At 38.1% G+C, this 19,972-nt stretch overlaps 1 protein-coding gene across 11 annotated transcripts in view; it reads left to right on the top strand.

The window, feature by feature from the left end:
- Nucleotides 1-19,972, top strand: part of LOC139121240 (neuron navigator 2-like) — a 303,220-nt gene that overhangs the window by 115,922 nt on the left and 167,326 nt on the right. For 9 of the 11 annotated variants that reach the window (XM_070685996.1, XM_070686024.1, XM_070685965.1 and 6 more), the window contains exons 2-3: nucleotides 15,455-15,572; nucleotides 17,187-17,239. In XM_070685996.1, coding sequence (XP_070542097.1) covers nucleotides 15,455-15,572; nucleotides 17,187-17,239 — 171 coding nt within the window. Of the gene's footprint in view, nucleotides 1-1,120; nucleotides 1,289-15,454; nucleotides 15,573-17,186; nucleotides 17,240-19,972 lie in introns of those variants that run through there. The other 2 variants (XM_070686054.1, XM_070686035.1) reach the window with 2 other exon arrangements.

The following is a 19,972-nucleotide window of genomic DNA, read 5'->3' on the forward strand; positions in this document are numbered from 1 at the left end:
ATGTGATGTCCATTTGGTCCAAAATTATCAAAAAAAAAACTACAGAAAAATTCATAAAAATTGGTAAAATGTTGCACTAAAATTTTGGCAGGAAAAAATTAGTGCTCAAAGGGTTCAACCAAACTGCGGTCACAAAAAACTCACAGAAATGTTCCCTATTATACACTTGGTAGGATTAAATCATATATGAGTGTTGATAGTCTCTCGTGCCTTTTTTGTTTCAATGTCATACCTGATCACACAGTACTTCATGCAAGCCAGTGCTGTCCATTGTGGATACTGTCATTGCCAAGAATCCACAACGGACAGCACTTGTTTGCATGAAGCACTGTATGATCAGATTCTGTAATTCAGAAAGTCTTACTACTTCCTAAAGCAAATTTTGTAGGACCAAAGTGGCCCAAGTGGCTTTCCACAGCCTAGTGTATGAGGGCATGCTTTAAACTTACATGCTGAATGAACAGCTTAGCCCTATATTTTTGCCTCACACCCCCCATATTTTCTTTGAATTAAAATTTTTGAAATTGCTTAGGACCTTATTATCAAAACACAAAAAAGATTACCTTCCAATATTTTTTATCAATTATCTCTTCCCAAAGTACAGCGACGTGTGTTTATACAGTACCATTATGGTCAACCTGAAATACATGCAACAAAAAACATGATGTTTTTAAGAGAATAAGATTTGAATTTAAATAAAGACACTTTTCATATCTTGTGATTTTCAAATTTTGCATTGACTTTATACAACTTGTGGTGGTATTTTCTGTGACAAAGTATGAGATTGTATTTCCTGTAGTGCTGTTTTTGTCTTGAGAGCTCAGCTATCCTGTATCATATCCTCGGTAAAACTCCTTGCATGGCGAAGTGAAAGTTAAACAGGATGTCAGCGTGACCTACTACCGTGGTCTAGAAGATTGTATGTAGTTTTCAAAATGCCAATGAACTTGCAAATGAATGTGACAGGTGTCCATAGAGTTAATGAACAACTTTTAATTGGAAGTGATTATAAAAATAAACAAAAAACCAACCAAACAGTGTTTTTCTAAAAGATAGGAAAGTAATGTCTGTGTGCCTGAGCTATTAATAGAACTGATAATAGTAAGTGAGTTAAGGGGTCAGTGTTCGTTTGATGGCATTGAGCGGAGCAGGGCTAACAATATTGCTCAATATCTGTGAAGGTTGAAGTGTAATTGAGGATCGGGTTGGGTCTGATCTGTACATCGATACCTGCCTCACTAGAAAAGAACTGTTGAAGTTGGTGATGTGACAACTGTTGATCTGAAATGTGAGTATTTCTGTGATCTCTCGACAGTAAGACAGACGGCAGGTTGCTGCCGTATATCGTTGATTTTTATGATTTGATAGTTGCGATGATGAATGTAAAGGTGAGGTGGACACTGTGATGAGAGAGACAGACATTAATGCTGTGATTGTTAGCTTCATCTTTCCGGGTCCCCTTTACGGTAATGTCATTTGTGTCAGGCATCATGGATGGTTTAGGATACCCATTCTACACAGTGAGAATAGGATGGACAGTAACATGGAAATAATTATTGGAAATTATTTTCCACATGATATCCTGTCTTCTCTCATCCATAATGTTTCCTTGTGAAGGATATCCAAACCAGTCAGCCAAGGAATGGGTTCCTACGTCGCTAAACTCAGAAAAATGAAAGTTGTATGGATTGTTGACATGCCATTAAAAAAAACAGCAGGCACGAGAAATATGAAATTTTAGGTCAAAAGTTCATATATATTGGTTTCAAAACGATATAAAATTTGATGTACTGTAAAACCTAAAAACCTTCACATGATATGTAAATGTAGCAAAAGAGAATATTAAACATCGTTCAGGGATATTTTTGCTTGAAATGTCAAAGTTGAGGGATGTAGATTATAGTTTTATATAAATTTTAAGTATCCGTTTCATGGTTTCAAAACAGTAGGTATACGTTACACTGCAGAGCAGACAGAGATAAATATAACACCAGAAGGTGAAAAATACGTGTGAGCAATATTTGCATATCGGTATTTTTGTCATACCTTTTTCTGACCTTATTGTAGAAGTGTGATACAGTTTAGTTTGTACAATTGACTTTGTTCATTGGCCTTGTACCTCTCCCCCCTTTAACGTGGTATGGTCTGTTTATTTGGACCAAAACAATGAGGCAGTCACCTGAAATGAGGATTCAGGGGAGGTGACAAGGTAATCCCTGTGGAATGTTGGTATCACAGTCACATAGCCAGGCTGTGCACAAGCTAATTTGCATACAACATGCTACAGATTTTTACAACGTTTGGAGATGCAATATGCTTTTGTAAAGGTCGTCTATTGTCCATTTTGAACTGATCAGGGCACCATGTTTTGTAGCATTAGTCTTGGCATGCAGTATAACGAAAAATAGCTTCATATTATTTTTGTCTGCATGTGTAGTTTGTGTGTGAATTGTACACAAACATCAAGACTCACCTGAACAGATTACCAAATACACATCTAGGTATTTACATTAGTAATATTCTGAATAGTTCTACATTTCATGTGCAGCCAAATTTTTGGATAAATGGTATAGGCTTGGAAGGGAAGGGGTTGAATTATTACTGAGTTTACCAAATTTCGAAATGCGCGGCTGTTTTTGTAGCTTGTCGTCAAAACCATAAATTCATCGGAATCAGTTTGACTTTTTGTAGCAATTGTAACACTAGCAGGTTATCTTTTCATCGCTTATGCTGAAAATGCAGATAAATATTAATTTTATGCATATTAATGAGAGAAAATGTGACGTCATTTGCGATCAGTGCTATTCACTGTAAATCTCATATGACTACTACAGTAATGTTGTTTTATTTTTTCTTTTTACAATTTTTAGGTCATTTCTAAAAGACTTTGACCAAAAACTATTTTCATCTGGAGTCATATACCTATGTGTTTTACTTTTATCTCTATGGTGCTTTAATACTATCTGTGTCATCATTTATTTATAGCATCATTATTAATTGATGTTTTGTTCGTTTTTCCATCTTTTCAAATTGCATCATAAGATATTGATTAGCTTTTATGAAACTTAGGAAGCCAGTGTTTTATAATTCCCTATTTCATTGATTTATTTAAACCTAAGCAAGATGTGCTAGAATGGTACAATCTTGTATTTCAACTAATACCTGGAGATTGGATTTTATGTGTTTATTTTTTGGTTGTTACCAAAGCATTGGATATGATACAATTATCATGCAAAACAGTTACATGCATTGTAGTATTTTAAACAAATTTTATTAGTATTTTAATGCGTAGAGACATTTGCGAAAGTATAGGGTACATAAAGCAAGGCAACATGCATGCAGAAAGATGACGAAAACGTCATAGCTTCTTCTTGTTGAAAAATTTCATCTCAATAGTGGTGTTCGCGGTTTCAGGTTAACGTCACACGAGCGCGACAGACACTATACTGCTGCTAGAAATGTGGACAAATTTTTTCGGCGTTGCAATTTGGCGGCTGTTGATGCAGCCTGTAGTCTGAGCCGTTAATATGCCATTTAGTGTTCATTGTTACACTAGCAGTCACCTATGAAATAGCGTTTTCATTGTTCTTGCATTTGTAGTTTCCAAAAGTGTAATCTATAAACTCATACATACAGTACCAGAATCACATAACTTGTAACCGCATTTTGCGGTACGCGGCAAACATGCGGTAACTGTGCGGTAGCATTGTTCTCTCCCGCAAGGTCTGCGGTATCTATTGTTTCATGCCCACTTCTCATTGTTTTATTGCCGCAAACACTGCGGCAACGCGTTTGCGGGAACTCACTGATGCCTCAAAACATGCGGAACAGCAGTGCGGCAACACACTGGCAACTCAAATGCTGCGGTAACACCTAGTTGCGATCGCATTCTATTGTTCTAAATGTTGAAACTTGTGCGGCAACTGAATGATTGACAGCTTCAAAACCACAGCTGAAGAAATTGCGACTCTGTAGGCCTACTACAAACCAAATATAAATGCAAATTTGAACTTCACGGAGTGGTCAGCTGTAGGCCTACACAGCAAGACAGGAAAGGTGGCAACTTAGCATGCTATTCACAGTAATTGAGCACCAAATCGCCAAAATTGTAAAGGGAAATATAAATCATGTCTTTCTCTTGGTACACAACACAATAAATAGCCTATCACTGTAAAATATTCTCTGGCTGGGTGGGCCGGGTGCGGTATGTTGCGAGTTTGAATCCGATCGATAATTTAATAAATTTCTTAAATAAAGATGACATCGCTGATCTGAGAGAGACATGATGTCGAAGAGAAATTTATTCGATGATTGTGACCATCAGGTGAGTCACGGTCCGGTGGTAAGTTGATGCCACAACACATCGCAGAAGACATGTTTTCTATTTTTCAATGCAAGAAGTGAATGCCGGTGAACTCGGAACTGATCACTGATCTGTACCAGTCATTTCAACTTTAGTGGTTGGTATATGCTCAAATACAGTTTTAAAATTTCCACAAGTACGATCCACGACTAAAAATGGAGAATTTTTGTTGAAATAAGCTTTCCTCATTTTCACTCATAAATTATCGTCAACCGATCATGACACCCGTTCCATAGCTTCATGTTTGTATCATGCGAGGAGGTGAAAAATGACCATGTACTCCCTTGTGACCGCGTCAAAGTTTGTGGAGATAATTTAGGATTAGTGCTATAAAGCCTTCAATGACAGTAAATTGCGAACAATAATTCTACAGACGCATTTATTTCTCTTCGGACTGGTGAAACCTCAGGCACCCATGCGCTGCGTAATCTGCTTGATCGATCGTGAAACCATGGAGGTAGAAGCTTCCTACCTCCATGGTGAAACTAACAGGGAGTCTGTAAATACAACTGGTCATCAGTGTAGTGCTCATGACTTTCCTATTTTACATCGTTTGTCCTAACTTTTGTCACTGTCATTCAACAATCTGTGGAGAGACTGTGCTCTGATACTATAGAAATATACCGCCATGGTAATATTTAGAACTGTCGTATCTCCTTATGTTTCCCGGTCGGACAAAGACGCCTCTATGACAGTATGGTCAGATAAGTCCCCGCAACCTAGTATAGAAAGAATTGTAGTCTAACACAACGATGTGCGCTGTGGCATAGGCAGTTACCCATGTTTGCGCTTTGAAATGCCCGATCGGACAGGTTTCGCAGTTTACGGTATCAAGACCATCTTTGTTCATAGACCTTAAAAACGGATCCGTTTTAAAGTCTATGCTTTGTTACTATTGGAAATAGATATTTTGGCAATTTTACTGTGAATAAGTGGCGACTTTTACCTGTATGCAATAGACCTTGGTGTTCCGTTAACGGCAATCGAGAGCTGGGTACATACTGAGCCAAAAAAAAAGCAGTCTTGGATTTTAAAATCGCTTTTGTTTTCGCACAACGAGCCTTCAAAGCGTCAACTTGACGAGTTTTGCATAAATTATCAGCCCTTGTTCACGCTTGTCAAGCTGCAAGCTGTATCTTCACTTCCAGGCTTTTTACCGGAAGTTAAACTGGCTCCCAGTCGCCTGGCTTTTCTCGGAAGCTAAGTTCCAAAAAGTCATGGTAACTGCATAGCTGGCCAAGCCAGGCGATCAATCCCAACTGCCCTACAACTTAGCCCGACGGTCTACTGATATTTAGTCCTTCAATTTACTATATGTTTTGATATGCCCACAGACTTGGAGCCGGTCTAACTGGAAGTTTGAGAAACGGTCTTTCAGACTAAATATATTCATTACAGGTGAAAAATCTGGCGCCAGAATTGAAAAAGTTAGTGTTACTTTCGCCGAATAACAGTGTACACGACCTATATCTCCTTGTAATAACCCCACATCAGTTGAATTTTTTTGGATTGTTTGTCTTTTTTCGAGATTGAATTTAAACTGTAATTTCTTAGAACTACATTTTCTTCACCCCAGAATTGCATACGTTCTTTGAATTCGGGCTTGTAAACCCTGAAGATCTCTGCGTCGAATATTTAAGCTAATGCTAAGCAGACTTAGAAATAATAGTTTAATGGCCGGTCTGTACGCTTCTTTACAACGATTATCGTGAACTCACCAAATATTGCAAAGTCAGCCGTGATTCCAGTCTCATCTGTCCCGTGTGAATGGGGGTTCAGTACCCAAAACACGATTAAAAACATCGAAACGTAATTATCTGAGTGAAGATGCCGTAAATGATCTGATAGTTATAACCATGAAAGGCCCAAAACTTTACGCATTTGACTTCAGAGCAGCGACGATAGAGTTCAGGCAGCAAAGAGCTCGTCGGAAGTTGTAATCTAAATGTAATTAGTCAGAAACGAATACCGTCGTCAGAGAATAGAACAGAAGATTATTAAAGATTGTAAAACTCGTCAAAAAAATTGTCACTGCTGATGTTTATTGAACACTTTATTCATTGACTTTTGAACTAGTTTCGATATGGCGTATACAGCTGTTTTATAAGTGCTTACATGTACGCATTTTTGATACATTTTACGCGAATAATAAAAACATTTGCGTACAGCCTTACGCAGGTTTGAATATCCTAACGGAAGCTCTGTAGAAACCATTTATTATCCCTCGTAGAATTAATAGGAAATAACACAGCAAAAATAATTTACTAAATTACTGATCGATTATGGAAGACAATTCACGCGAGACAGTTTGCTGCTTGGAGACTGCTTCAAAGCACAGGTAGATTGTGAAATTTTCTAGGGTCCCGACATCGTCAAAAGTTCACTCCTAAGCTGTTCAATGCTGTATATCACTAATACATGTAAAATACTCAAACAAGTCGGACTTTACTCATGTGAAAATCACTGTCAAAGTGGCCGGGATTACATGCGATAAGTGACATGTCCACATCGCGACCAGCCGCTCGATAAAACGCGCCTGGGAAGTTGACTTGCATGTTTCCTAAAAAGTAGTCTTTGCACACATAGGGAACCGGCTGGGGATATTCATCGTCGTAATAAATGTGCCTCTTTACGGCAGTAGCTCAGCGCTACCCGTTTTGGCGTAGGTCAGCGGAGCAGAATTATGCTGTGGCTCGCGAGAATGGGGATATGGCGATTTGACGAAGTAGCTACAGGCCCAGTCTGGCATGTTTATGGAAACATCGTGTGGGCATGGCACTTAGAAATCTACGTGGGACATTCATGCCACGCTGCTTATTACAGTGAACAAGGAAAGACAAGATTTTACAGTCATAGTCTTTTCGAAATTGTTTCAGAGCGGTCGGGTCGCCGATTACACATCGCTATGTACATGTTACATAAGTGAACAACTCACGTACCAGACTTGTTGCAAAGCATCCGGCCCTGACTATCTTCAGGAGGGGATGTTCACTTTATCTCATAATAATAATTAAAGAATGAAAAAATATGGACAAGGTCTGGTCTTTTCAAGTTTTAGTTTAGAACTGATCAAAATCCTATGAATTGCATTGTCACTGCGATTTGCGGTTGAATTTCTTTGTGACTTGGCAACGACATTTTTGCATACCCCTGCTTTTTACCACTTCGTGAAAATGGTATCACCCATCCAACGCTATATGTACGTATATCGATCATTATACAAAGAGAACGCATAGAAAAAAACGACGCTCGCGGTCATGGGTTCAAGGACATTCACAAGGAGACATCCTCTTCGAGTCTGTCACGGATATTTTACTAGTTTTGAAAACTTACAAAAGCCAGTGTTCGAAATTCGTGGGCATTGCAACCACCCACCAGGACAGGTAACTTGAAAAAGTTGTCTTCCCGGGTAAAACTAACTCGTTCTGAGATGATTATACCTCGCAGATCAAATGTAGTAAAATTTAAAAACAAAACAAATAAAACTACCAGCAACAGACACTGTGCTCTCCATTGGTTTTATGTTCTGTTAGAAAAATTACAAATTTGGGTAAAAAAATAAACAGTGAGCACCAAATAAATCCAAGAGAATGGTGCCCCGTCAATTTATTACATTTTAAACCACGTGTCCTTTCTACTCAGGTCTTGAACGGGAGCGCTAGCGACAAGGAAATGAGAATCAACTTACATCTCAATAAAATTTGTTTGAAAACCTAGAACTTGCATGTTTTCCTTTACTTTTTTCACGTACGACTTTGCTCCTATGTCAACGTGATGGTACGCTAGTTTATATCTTATATCACGGGTGGAGGGACTTTGGTTATATGAGTCCGTACCAGCTAAGTCAACGGTAACAATGTTGTAGAAAATTGCAAGAGATTTCATCGGCGAACTGATTTTGCTTATAATTCAGTTTTATTTGTCTGTGAAAAGATCTGACTTGATGTTTCCGAGGTAGCCGAATTGGCGTACTATCTTACCGAGGCGCGAAGGCCAAGCTTGTCTGTCCAGTGTCCGTTTTTAAAATTATCTGAGCGCTCACGCATGCACTGTGTTCAGAGAAGTATTACACAGTGGGACTAAACTGGTCACTAAAACGCTGGATATTCATTCTCTGTGTGGAACAAAAAACTAAATAATTAAATTTAACAACCGACATGTCATTATGTTGAAAAATCCAGTTCCGAAAATGAGCAATATCACGGAAGTATTGATACCGTCATCAACTACGCAACCTGTCAGATTGGGCATTTATAGAAGCAAACATGGCTGCTACGCTCAGAAGTAAGCTTATTAGCTTGTGTCTACCGGTATTTCGTTGCCGCTACGCAAAGACGCAGCAGTGTAAAATACAATTATGGGCTTCGGCAAACGGAGGCAGGTGTATGATTGTGCTGCCGTAAGGTGACTTTATCCGACCGGGGAAAGATCACGAGATACACAGTTTTAATATTACAATCGAGGTACACCTCTATTATATTACGAACGCACCGTTGCGTCTCTCTCCATGTGTTCGTGAAGGGACCGGTATGTCAATATTAGTTCAAAGTAAAGAAATTCTGGTGTGAGAAAGTCATATCGATGCGATGTGCAGTGATGCCTATACTGAGCAAGCTCCAGAAATAAATCTAAGATTAATTGCGCCCCTGAAGTATGTACGATTGCGTCGTTGTGTGCATTGTTACGTTGTACATGATTTTTGTGTATTCGTGTCGGGAATTATCAAAGTCGGGAATGGAATATGCATGGTCATGAATGTCCGAGGCAGCTCATGAATGTGCACTTATAAAAGTACATGAACATTTGTTCTCCCAATCACATGAAGGCGCGACTTTGCACAATTTTTAAATATCGGATATTTACAATCTAGTACCAAAGTTTGACATATCGACGTTTTCAGGACTGCGGTGAGATTTCACCACCTCACAGTTCTGGCCAAACCCGACTTCCAAAGACTGACTCTAGCTTCGATACTAGACGATACTAGATTCTGTCAAATCGCAAGTAAATATCCGATATATATCGGAGATTTAAGCCCTTTATAGATCTGCTAAGCCAATCTAACTTCGATATTGTATAGTCTAGTAGCCGTAAATATAGGATATCATATAAAAGTGCAATGTTGCGGTCACGGTGTCCTCCCCAATCAATCTAATTGTTTAACAGCATGTACAATACTGCATTACCAGTAGAATTACGACATTGTCTTCGCTGTAACGTTTGCCGACAGTGACAAGGATAAGTTATCTCCGTCCGAGTGTAAGAGCACAATGTCATTGTCACGTACTGTAAAGTGACAATGACATGATACATGTCAAGCAACTGACAAGGCAACCTTTTCAGAATACATTCCTCTACAAAATTCAGAGTATGTTGCGTCACCACTGAAAGCGTTGTTGACAGCCAACACGAGATTACATATCCATCGAAATTGCCTTGGTTAAAATCGAACAGCAAAGTGGCATAAAACCTACCTATGGTTGATTCCGCCAAAGGTAAATTTCGTTAACGTTCACATTACAATGAAATGCTTCTGTCATGATCTCAAACAAGGAAGGAAGAAGATTTAAACCTCTTTTGGTGAGTCATTTTTAGCGGATTCATTTTAGAAGAAATATTTATCACTGCAGTTATTTTCGAAATTACTTTAATCACGGTCCTCCACAAGTTGTGGAGGGACCGTGCTTTAATCGACAATATTGCCACTTTTATGACAATGTTATGTGATCAAGGTCATGCAGAGTCCAAAGGTCATGGGGGCCATGCTTTTGCAATGACGATGCGATCTACACTTTCTCGATAATTTCGCGGGTTATTTATCTTACTTCTCGCCAATGTTTTCGACCTAACACGGTCCCTCCACGTGGAGGGACCGTGGACCTAACAACTATCGCGTTATTTTACTCGAATGAGAATGAAATCGTTGGGTTTTTAACAATACCGTAGCCGCTACGTGCTACCTCTCTCCATATGGTGCGGAATAAATGTGACTGTGAGACCGTATTTAGTATCGATTCGGCCCCTTGACAATCATCTGCTCGACAATTAAGCCGCGAACGAGTAACAACTTACAACTGCGTAGATATGGGGGTTTTTTTCGTAAAACGACTGTGACTAATCACTCCGTTTTATTGTGTGGTGTTTATCTGAGGCATAACGCAACTTCGGAATGATTATAAAGAAAGGAAAGACGAAAAATACAAGATCTGGGTTTCGTAATTGATTTTATTCCCATGATAGCTGTTATTTCTTGGTCTTTTCATCCTATGCCTGTGTAAAAAGGGCGCAAGTGGTTAAAACAATAATACAGTGATCGAATAATAATGTATTTAATAAAAGTTTGTTGCCAGACTTCGAACTCGCATTTGTGATTTCATTCAGAATTAACAACGCAACTCTGAAATTGCCGAGCCATTCCCTCTATGTTTGGAAGTTCCCTTTTAAACATTTCGTTGGTATTGCAATCAATGATAAAGAAGACGTAAAATGTCATTTGCGGACATGACATGCTCATCGAAATTGCAGGAAAGCTGGGTAAAGCCTGCCCATGGTTGATTTCCGCCAGAGCAGAGGTAAATTTCGATTGGATTCAAAATGAATTCCATTTATACCTGTCCGGTTATTGTACTCAAATGGGAATTAAATCGTTACGTTTTTAACAATAGCTGATACATGTAACCTCTCCGAACGGTGTGGGATAAATGTGAGACCGTATTTAGTATCGATTCGGCCCCTTTACCATCATCTGCATGACATCTATGCCACGAACGAGAAACACTTAAAAACTGCGTAGACATGAGTTTTTCGTAACAACGTACTCATCAACTAATCACTCTGTTTTATTGTGTAGCGTTCATCTAACGCATGACGCAACCTCAGAACATCATGAAAAAAGGAAAAGACGAAAAATAAAAGATCTGGGTTTTCGTAGTAAATTCTATTTCCTATGCGAGCTGTCGTTTCTTGGTGTTTTTTTAATCCTATGCCTATGTAAAAAGGACGCAAGGGTGAAACAGTAATACAGTAATCGGGCAATAATACATATGCATACAGTGTAATAAAACAGATTGTTGTCAAACTGAAAGCTCGCAGATACATGAATGAACAGTGTTTCTGTTCATTTTGTCAACAATACCACAACTGTACATGCTACTTCCGGTATTAGCAATTACTTCGTGGCATCGGGCCAGACCCGCATTCGATAATGATTTTCTCGTGGACATGCACAGTGAACAACGCATGGTCAACTCGATATCGATAATGCAATGAGTTTAGCTGGGCAGTTTTGAGCAACAACATATAATCAATCGCTCTTTTCTCTAAATGTTTGCACTATTAAACATTGACTGGGCAAAAAGTTGCTACATTTTATGATAGTAGACGAAAGGAATTGGAGCGTCAAGAACGTGACAAAAACGCGAGGTAATAGGAGTATTGTATGTACATTACGAATGGCACTTTTGACAATCTTTCCATTGTGAGATGAGCTGCAAGGGTCGTGTTTTCGACGCGTCTCGGATGCGTCTTGAACGCGTCTAAATGCAATCAAAACCAGCCGAGTCTGAATGCAAGTTTTGCTGTATACTGTACATTACCGTACACTTACAAAGAGTACAAAGGAAAAAAATGCAAGAAATGCTTTCAGGTACCCAACTTTGCCGAGATCGCTATGGTGAAAACTTGTGATCGTGATCGTAAACTCAGAGGGCGGGGCAAAAGCAAACCTTCACAAAAGGTCTGTGCGGCAACCAACTTGGGGTCATTAACACCTCGTCAATTGCCGCAATACCGCACGTTCTTTTGTTGTACATGTCGCAACTGCTGCGGGAACTATTGTTCACTTACCGCATTTACCGCAATCGAGGACAAAGAAAATCAACAGCTAACAAAAGAGGTGTTACCGCGAAGTTACCGCACCAGCAGGTAGGCCAACAGCGCGGCAAAAGCTACAAGTTATGTGATTCTGGTACTGTATATTTACTTTTGCATATTAATGAGAAAACAGTGACCTCATTGTGAACAGCCCTATTTCAAATAGCTGGTATCCTTTCTGATAATTGTCCAAAAAGGTATCAACCTGTGTTTAATTTAATATTCAAGGCATGAGTACAGAAGAAAATTCCCAACACTGCTTCTTCTGGTGGTTTTTTTGGAAATTTTCAAAAAATCTGTCGCATGTGCAGTCAGTGTTTCTGTGAAGAGAGGGAAAAGGCCATGTTGACATGTTCATCTTGTCCTGCAGACTTCTAGAACCATTATCGGCCTTGCAGACTTCTAGAACCATTATCGGCCTTGCAGACTTCTAGAACCATTATCGGCCCTTCAGACTTCCAGGACCATTATCAGTTTCTTCTTTGAGAGATAAGGAAGTGATGCTATCACTTGTGGTTTTCTGCCGGCTCCATAAATCTTGGTTCTTACAAACTGTATCTATTTCTTGGTTTCGCTTCCTGTCATGTTCCAGTATCATATTTCCTTCTTACATCCTGGGGGTGAAGAATTGAATAATCGATGGTGAACAATGTTTAGAAAAATACTATAAACTGTTTGCTGTGTTCAGGGATGTAGCAGTTGTTTCATCAGATTTTATAATCCAGTAAATTTGTCTTGCATACAAGTACATAGTAAAAAGCACTGGCCATGATCGTTGGTTTGTTACTAAATATAGCGACGCCTGCATGACATTGGCCAACACTGACCACTGCAGACAGAAATTTTGACAAATTTTGTTTATTGTATTTGTAGTTGTATTTACTACATGCAGTTGAAAGTCAATTGTCAAGTGACATTTAGTTTTGTAACACTGCATCTACCGGTATTGTGCTCTGTTTTTGTGTGGCACACAAGTACAGTATACAGTGTTGCAATAAAGCATGCATCATGTTCATAGATTGTCTCTAAATATCAAGGCTGTACATTGACCGACCTCGGTCGCTGCTGACACAAATTTGCACAAGTTTTGTTTGCCATTCTCATCATTCTTACCAGATATATCGATAATTGTTGATCAGCTAACGGAAAAATCTTTGTCCAAGTAATTGTTTGTATTGTATATCAATGGTTCCAATTCCGAATAAAAAGGATGCACGGTGTATCCGGTATTCTCAGTACTTCCAAGAGATCACATGATGATGATACAAACAATCCAGTGTACAAATGCGTGTGGAAATGCAGGCCTTTCTATTCACCTTTGTGCATGTGGTTATGTTAGTACCGTAGTCAATTTGAATTCCGGGTTCAATCCACTATAGAACTCTGACATTTTGTGAAATCAGACTTATTTTAGGCACATTTTCAATCATTCCCTTTCATGTACAAACAGAGGATACCCATGAACACAGCACCTTGTTTGAGTCTGGCCACATTCTCTGATTTTGAACATTTTCCTTGAAACTTAACTTTCCTGAGACATGTCCTTCAAATTGTATAGAAATCATAAGCTCAATCTAAATTACAAAATGGAACAGAATGAAAGAATAACAGATTGATATGCAAATTAAGTGAACATTCTGAGACAGAATGACATGTCATACATTTGTTAATGTCTGCAAGTTACTTGAAAAGAAATTCAAATGTTGTAATACCGGGTACTTGTAATTAGTAGTGGACTTTTGAAGTAGTCATTAATCAGTACTGTATATATTAATGATGGAGAATTGTTATGGAAGGGGTGCTTGATGCCAACGTGCAACATTTTTTCATATTTTCAAATTATTTTTTCAAAATTTACATTATTTCATACAAATTTACAGACTTTTTTTCAGCTGAGGTTCATATGAATATACTTTCCCGAAATTAAAAAGGCTGCAATGAAATGCTGTAAATAAGTTTGCTCACTCCCTCCTGCTGATCTAACAGGTGAAATGTAAATCAAATACCCTTCAGATATAATGGTTGATCTTGTAAGGCTCTGTGAATACCAGCAGTGAATTCAAAACAGACAGATAGATACTAGACTAGATACCTGATGGATACTAGACTTGTATCGTAGGATCTATGTAATAACTGAAGCATTCTGCAGACAGGATATTTTAAATAAGTTGAATAACTTCCGTGGGATTTTTTGTCAGGGGTTTAGTTTCAGCAGGTTCTGCAAGTGCTATCAAGTCTGAATCTGTTTTAAACTGACGTTTTCATCCTTTTTATAAGAAAACAAACTTATATTCTGCTTCAACTGACTGTACGGTACATGTTCAATTTTGTATTGCACAGTATCTATCTACAAATTGTCACAAAACACTGCCTCTGTATATCAAAAGCTGAATGCATTCCATCATTTCACAGTGGTGCTGAATGAAGCTCTGGGTTTCCTGAATATACCAGTAACATTTCTTCCAGACTGATCTGTCTATTATCATTGTTGTCTTTTATCAAGATAATATCATTATGATGAATTGTTATGAGTGCCATCAACTTTCCTTGCAGATTGCAGAGACTGGTAGTTTCCAATTCAATGTCAACAAATAAGCCGCGACTGTAATAAGATTCAAACCTTCAATGATCCTAAACCACAGGGAACTCTGGCTCCCTGTTCGTTTGTCTGTTTGTTTATGCGTGTTTTTTATTTGTTACATATGATTATATCCATATTCAATACTTTGAAAAGTTTCTAATACAATCCCACATATGAAATAAAGCATACCCCTCCTTTGCCATGAGGAGTGTGGACACATATGTACCGGTATTATTTATTGACTATACTTGTAAACCAAAACACAAACAAAAACAAATAAACAAACACCATTCTTTGTTGACAAACATGAATACAAATACAAATCTATTGGTTCTTTATTGTATGTGGAAATAATCGTATGTAACAAATAAACAAATATACATACATACAAACAAACAAGCAAACAAAAACCCAGAGTTCCCTGCGCCTGCAGCACACAAACACCCCTTATGCCCTACACTGAATGTAAAAATGGCAAGGGGATACAACCTCTCCTTCCTACAGCATCCTGAATGAAACAGGAAAAGGCTGGCAAATATCAGTATTGTTCAGTTTGTCGTCAGACTGGCTAAAATGAATGCACTGAATTGTGGAGTTGTTTTGTAATGTACACTTTCAATTCTTGTTTTGATTGACAGATCTACACAGACTGGGCCAATCACTACCTGGAAAGGGCCGGATACAAGAGACTAATAAGTGATCTACAAATTGATATTGCTGATGGAATCCTTCTAGCCAATGTCATCGAGGCTGTCAGTAAGTATACTTCATGTATACTCAGTGTGAATTTGTCAAACATTATAAAACTGGCAACAAAGACTCGGTATAAAGTAGTGGTTGAAGATTGATTTGATTTCTTGGTTGTTAAGCACAGAAGGCCTCCAGATATTTAAGCTCCAATCGAAGGTTTGCCTTATCCCATTCACCACAATGGTTACGCCAAAACCCATTCATATCAATGGTGATTGTGGACCTCTTCACATGGAATTAGGGTGAACAGGTTAAACAACATTTTCACACTCAGACAGTGGTACATCCCCAGTGCTTACAAGATGGATGGATGGACCCAACAACAGGGAACTATGAGCAAGAGCATTCAATTTGCCCTTTTGTTTCATCAAAGACAATGTCAGTCATGTATATTTGGACAAATTTCACTACCAAGAGAGTAATTATCAAAAAATGACACAAAATTAGAATGAAAATAGAACACTGAACTCCATATTTTGAAAAAAAATGACATCAGAAAAAAATTATTGTAAATCCGAACTACTGGTATGGCATGCTATTTTAGTTTTAGTTAGATTTCCTAATCAATCTTGTGTTGAAACCTTCACAATAAGGCAGCACAGACAAGAATTTACAGTGACAGACAGATATCAGTTCACATTGATATGAGAAATATTTTGTATCCCAGGTGTGTATTTTATTTATTGGTCTGTGCCAGTATGTACAGAATTACTCTTGGAGGTCCCGTAGAATCCATATATGTTTTCTGTGATTACACTTTGCTTTATATTTCATTGTAAACTGATTTTAACCCTTTCACCCCCAGTTCCCTGTATACAGGTCCAACTTTACCATAGAAAACAATGGATTTGGGACAAACCATGGTGGTGAAAGGGTTAAATGTACCCCCTCCTGGGCTTGCCATAATGGACAAATCAAACTTTGCAGGACATAATATATGTACGAGGTGAACCCGAGTACATTATATTGGGCTGGGATGGTGTACATTATTGATATTATTTTATAGTTTTTGCAATACAAGTGAATTTGTAGATGCAGAAAACATCTGAGGCCACAATGCTGGATATTGGATCCATTATCAGTAATAATCTGAGGGTATGACATCACAAAATTCACTGGTATTGACAAAGCTACGATATAATAATCAATTTACTAATCGATTTGTCTGTCGTCACTTTTTTACTTTTCTTGATTTTTAAAATGACAGGGTACGTTTTTTTTTGAAATCATATTTTTGTTACACTATACATTTATCACTATCTGTTTTCAACTCTGAAGGACATCTTACATTCAGTTTTGCATAACTCTGTAACTCCTTCCTGTCATTCCCCAATACTGTGAAATGACTCATTCCAGTCAAGCATGTCAACATCTTGCCAGGTTCGTGTCAAATTTAGCACAATAATTCAGAAATGAGAATATTGTTAGCAGGGTAAATTGACAAGTCTTGCCGACAGCTATTTATCATTTTCACGCAGTGGATCCAAATTCCTAGATGACAAGCCCATCAGTGATAGACTCCAGCTGTCATGCTACGTATGTCTTGCTCACATATTGAAATTTCATTCCGTTTTGCATCGTCACTCACAGTCTTTTAATGTCATTCTGTTTGTTTTTCAGCCAATGACAAAGTTCAAAGCATCAAGTCGAACCCGCGAAGCGAGACCCAGGTGGTAAGTTCCTATCGTCAATGTAAATCAGATTATTGCTTTTATTGGTTTATCATGCAGAGAGTCGTAAAACGGATTAGAAGACGCCGCCTTTGATTCTCTAATCACCAACCAGGGTATAGTTTATGAATACAGCTATGTTAGAGTGATTAGAGACTGTCATTGTACCATTGAGGTAATTACATATTTAGAAACCTTGCACTGTTTCACCCCCACATTGTAATTTACTTGTCCAACCACACCTGTCAAACATAGTAGGGTTAAACCAAACTTCTGATCTGATAGGGGTAAAGGCATGTTGGATTTGTATCATGTCAGTTCATTTAAAAAGAAATGAAGAACATTTCTGATCAAAGATGTATGTTTAGGGTCTAGTTCCATATTCTGTTGGTGACACCCATGGTTCTTGATTACAATAACAGCAAACAAACAAGATTATTTTTAGTGACATCCAGTGCATCATGGGAGAGAAAAATATCCAGTGCATCATGGGAGAGGATTCCTATGAACTGAAATCTGTCAGACCTTTCAAGCAAATGTCTTCATATCCAGGTCATAGGTTATAGGTCATGGGTCATTGGTTCTTGGCAGGCTTTTCTCCTATGCTGTGCTATAACTGAGTCACACAGTGGTTTTCTGTAGCTGTGAAATCCTTTGATTCAAGGTTTGCTTTGAAAGTGGTCCATATTATACAACCATGGAGAAGTTCCTTTTTCTGAATTTGGAAAACCCAAACCCAATAATTGCTTGTGGAAATTTCACTTCAAAAAACTCAAATAATATTTTTTCTGTGTTGTTGAGAAAAATACAAACATTCTTATTGGATATTTGGACACATATTACATTCTCCTCACATCAATTTAACCAATCAGAGACAAGATTACTTACGGTAGTCATATTGACCTAAAGGTTTTAACCATATTGTGTCTTTATGAGAAAAAACAGCCTCAGATCCAATTTTATCATTTACAAAATCATCTTTCATATGTTATTCTAACAAATGACCTTAATAAAACATCAATATCTTATGAGTTAGCACAGATACAGATCAAATTTAACATTTATACCACAATAAAACTAGCTTCCATATTTTACTATTACACAGAACTGCAGAACAACACATTTTTGAGAAAATAAAATAAAAAATATCTGAATGATAAGCTCCAATTCCCTATCGTGTGTAAATTTTTTTCAAATAAGCAAAAATGGGATAAGTGAAATAACCTTTTGACTAGACCATTTAGAATCCAGTGTATTAACTCCATATGTCTATAGTATATTTTGCAGTTTAATAAATAAGTCCATACTCTTCAGCAAATAACTAGACAGGCAAACAACTTTGTTGAAATCAGGAAGAAAGAGAGTACTTGCCTTACTTTTTTATACAGGAAATGATTCTGTGTCAGTTTTGTATATCAGAGTTTACTCACTGCCTCACGGAAAGGAAATTCTGTACTCCGCAGGATTGGTAAACGATATCACAATGAAACACTGCACCTTGCAGGAAACCAGATATCTGACCTTTGACCCAATCTGATCACAAAATATTGAAGTCCACAATTTTAATGTCAGCTTCTTAGTATCTGTTCCTCTGACTCTCAGCACAATATTCTAATATCAACTAGTGCAGGTGAATGCTGAAAAAAGTACTATTCGCAGAGCCTTTGAAAAATAGCTGTTTATATTCTGGAGTCTTGTTAACTTGAATTAGATTTTGGTTAATTTTGGTTAGAGTCTGGTTAAATTTGGTTAGACTCCAGTTAATTTTGGTTTTAGTCTGGTCAATTGTGGTCAGAGTCTGGATTTGCAGAGCCCCCAAATTAACCAGCTTGTTTCTAGACTATTTTCTTAAGAATGCAGTACTGTGGCCCTCCTTGACTAAAATTACCAGTTTTGAGGGTTTACTGATCGACTCTAATGCAAAAATTACACACATCATGAAGTTTGTAATATTATACGGAATTGGTTCACAAGTGTACCCGTGTCCAATATATTCTGACATTATATTTAAAGAAAACAGGAATTGAAATAAGAATAGGTGATTTACAACTTTAATAAGGATGTACAGAAGAGACACTGGTAATATAGTTTCATCAAAATAACAAAAACATTAATCATAAACTCCAAAAGTAATATTAATGAATGTTGATCTATCATCATCAGTTCGTGTTCAGTCTTAATTTAGAGATGTATTATGCGCACTCGCAGTAACGTTTTGACCCGTTGACCCTTTGCTGCGCGTGCGTAGAGCAGGAAGTTGATCGTACCTAAATGTCAGAGGTCAGAGCTAGCTCCGATCGCGCGGATCGCGCTAAGTTTTCTGCCTGACTGTCTACACCGTGTGTACTCCTTCGGAAGCTTCTGCTGTATACGGTAAACTTGCCGAATCAGGTCCACAGTTACAATTGATCAGGAATCAACGGTTAATAAACCTCTTTACAGTGATCCCATGATAAATTTGTGGAACCAGCGCTTAATTTTTAACTTTCCTGGGAGCACGATGCAAGGCCTGCGTGGCAGGGCTGTGTGTTTTACCGGCGTTGGGGCCACAAAACGCCGGTACCCTGCGACGCAGAGCCCGCTGCCCGGACTTGTACGGCAGTTGTATTTCTTTTGGTGTTAAACTTCGCCATTGTACCGTCGACTGTTTGTCCCTCCCTGCCTGTTAATGTTGATCATTTCGAATATATTGCCATGGGGCTGTGTATGGCTTATAATAAATATGATGCTGCATGG

This window comes from Ptychodera flava, chromosome 2, assembly GCF_041260155.1.
Source record: "Ptychodera flava strain L36383 chromosome 2, AS_Pfla_20210202, whole genome shotgun sequence".
NCBI classification, from domain to species: Eukaryota; Metazoa; Hemichordata; class Enteropneusta; family Ptychoderidae; genus Ptychodera; species Ptychodera flava.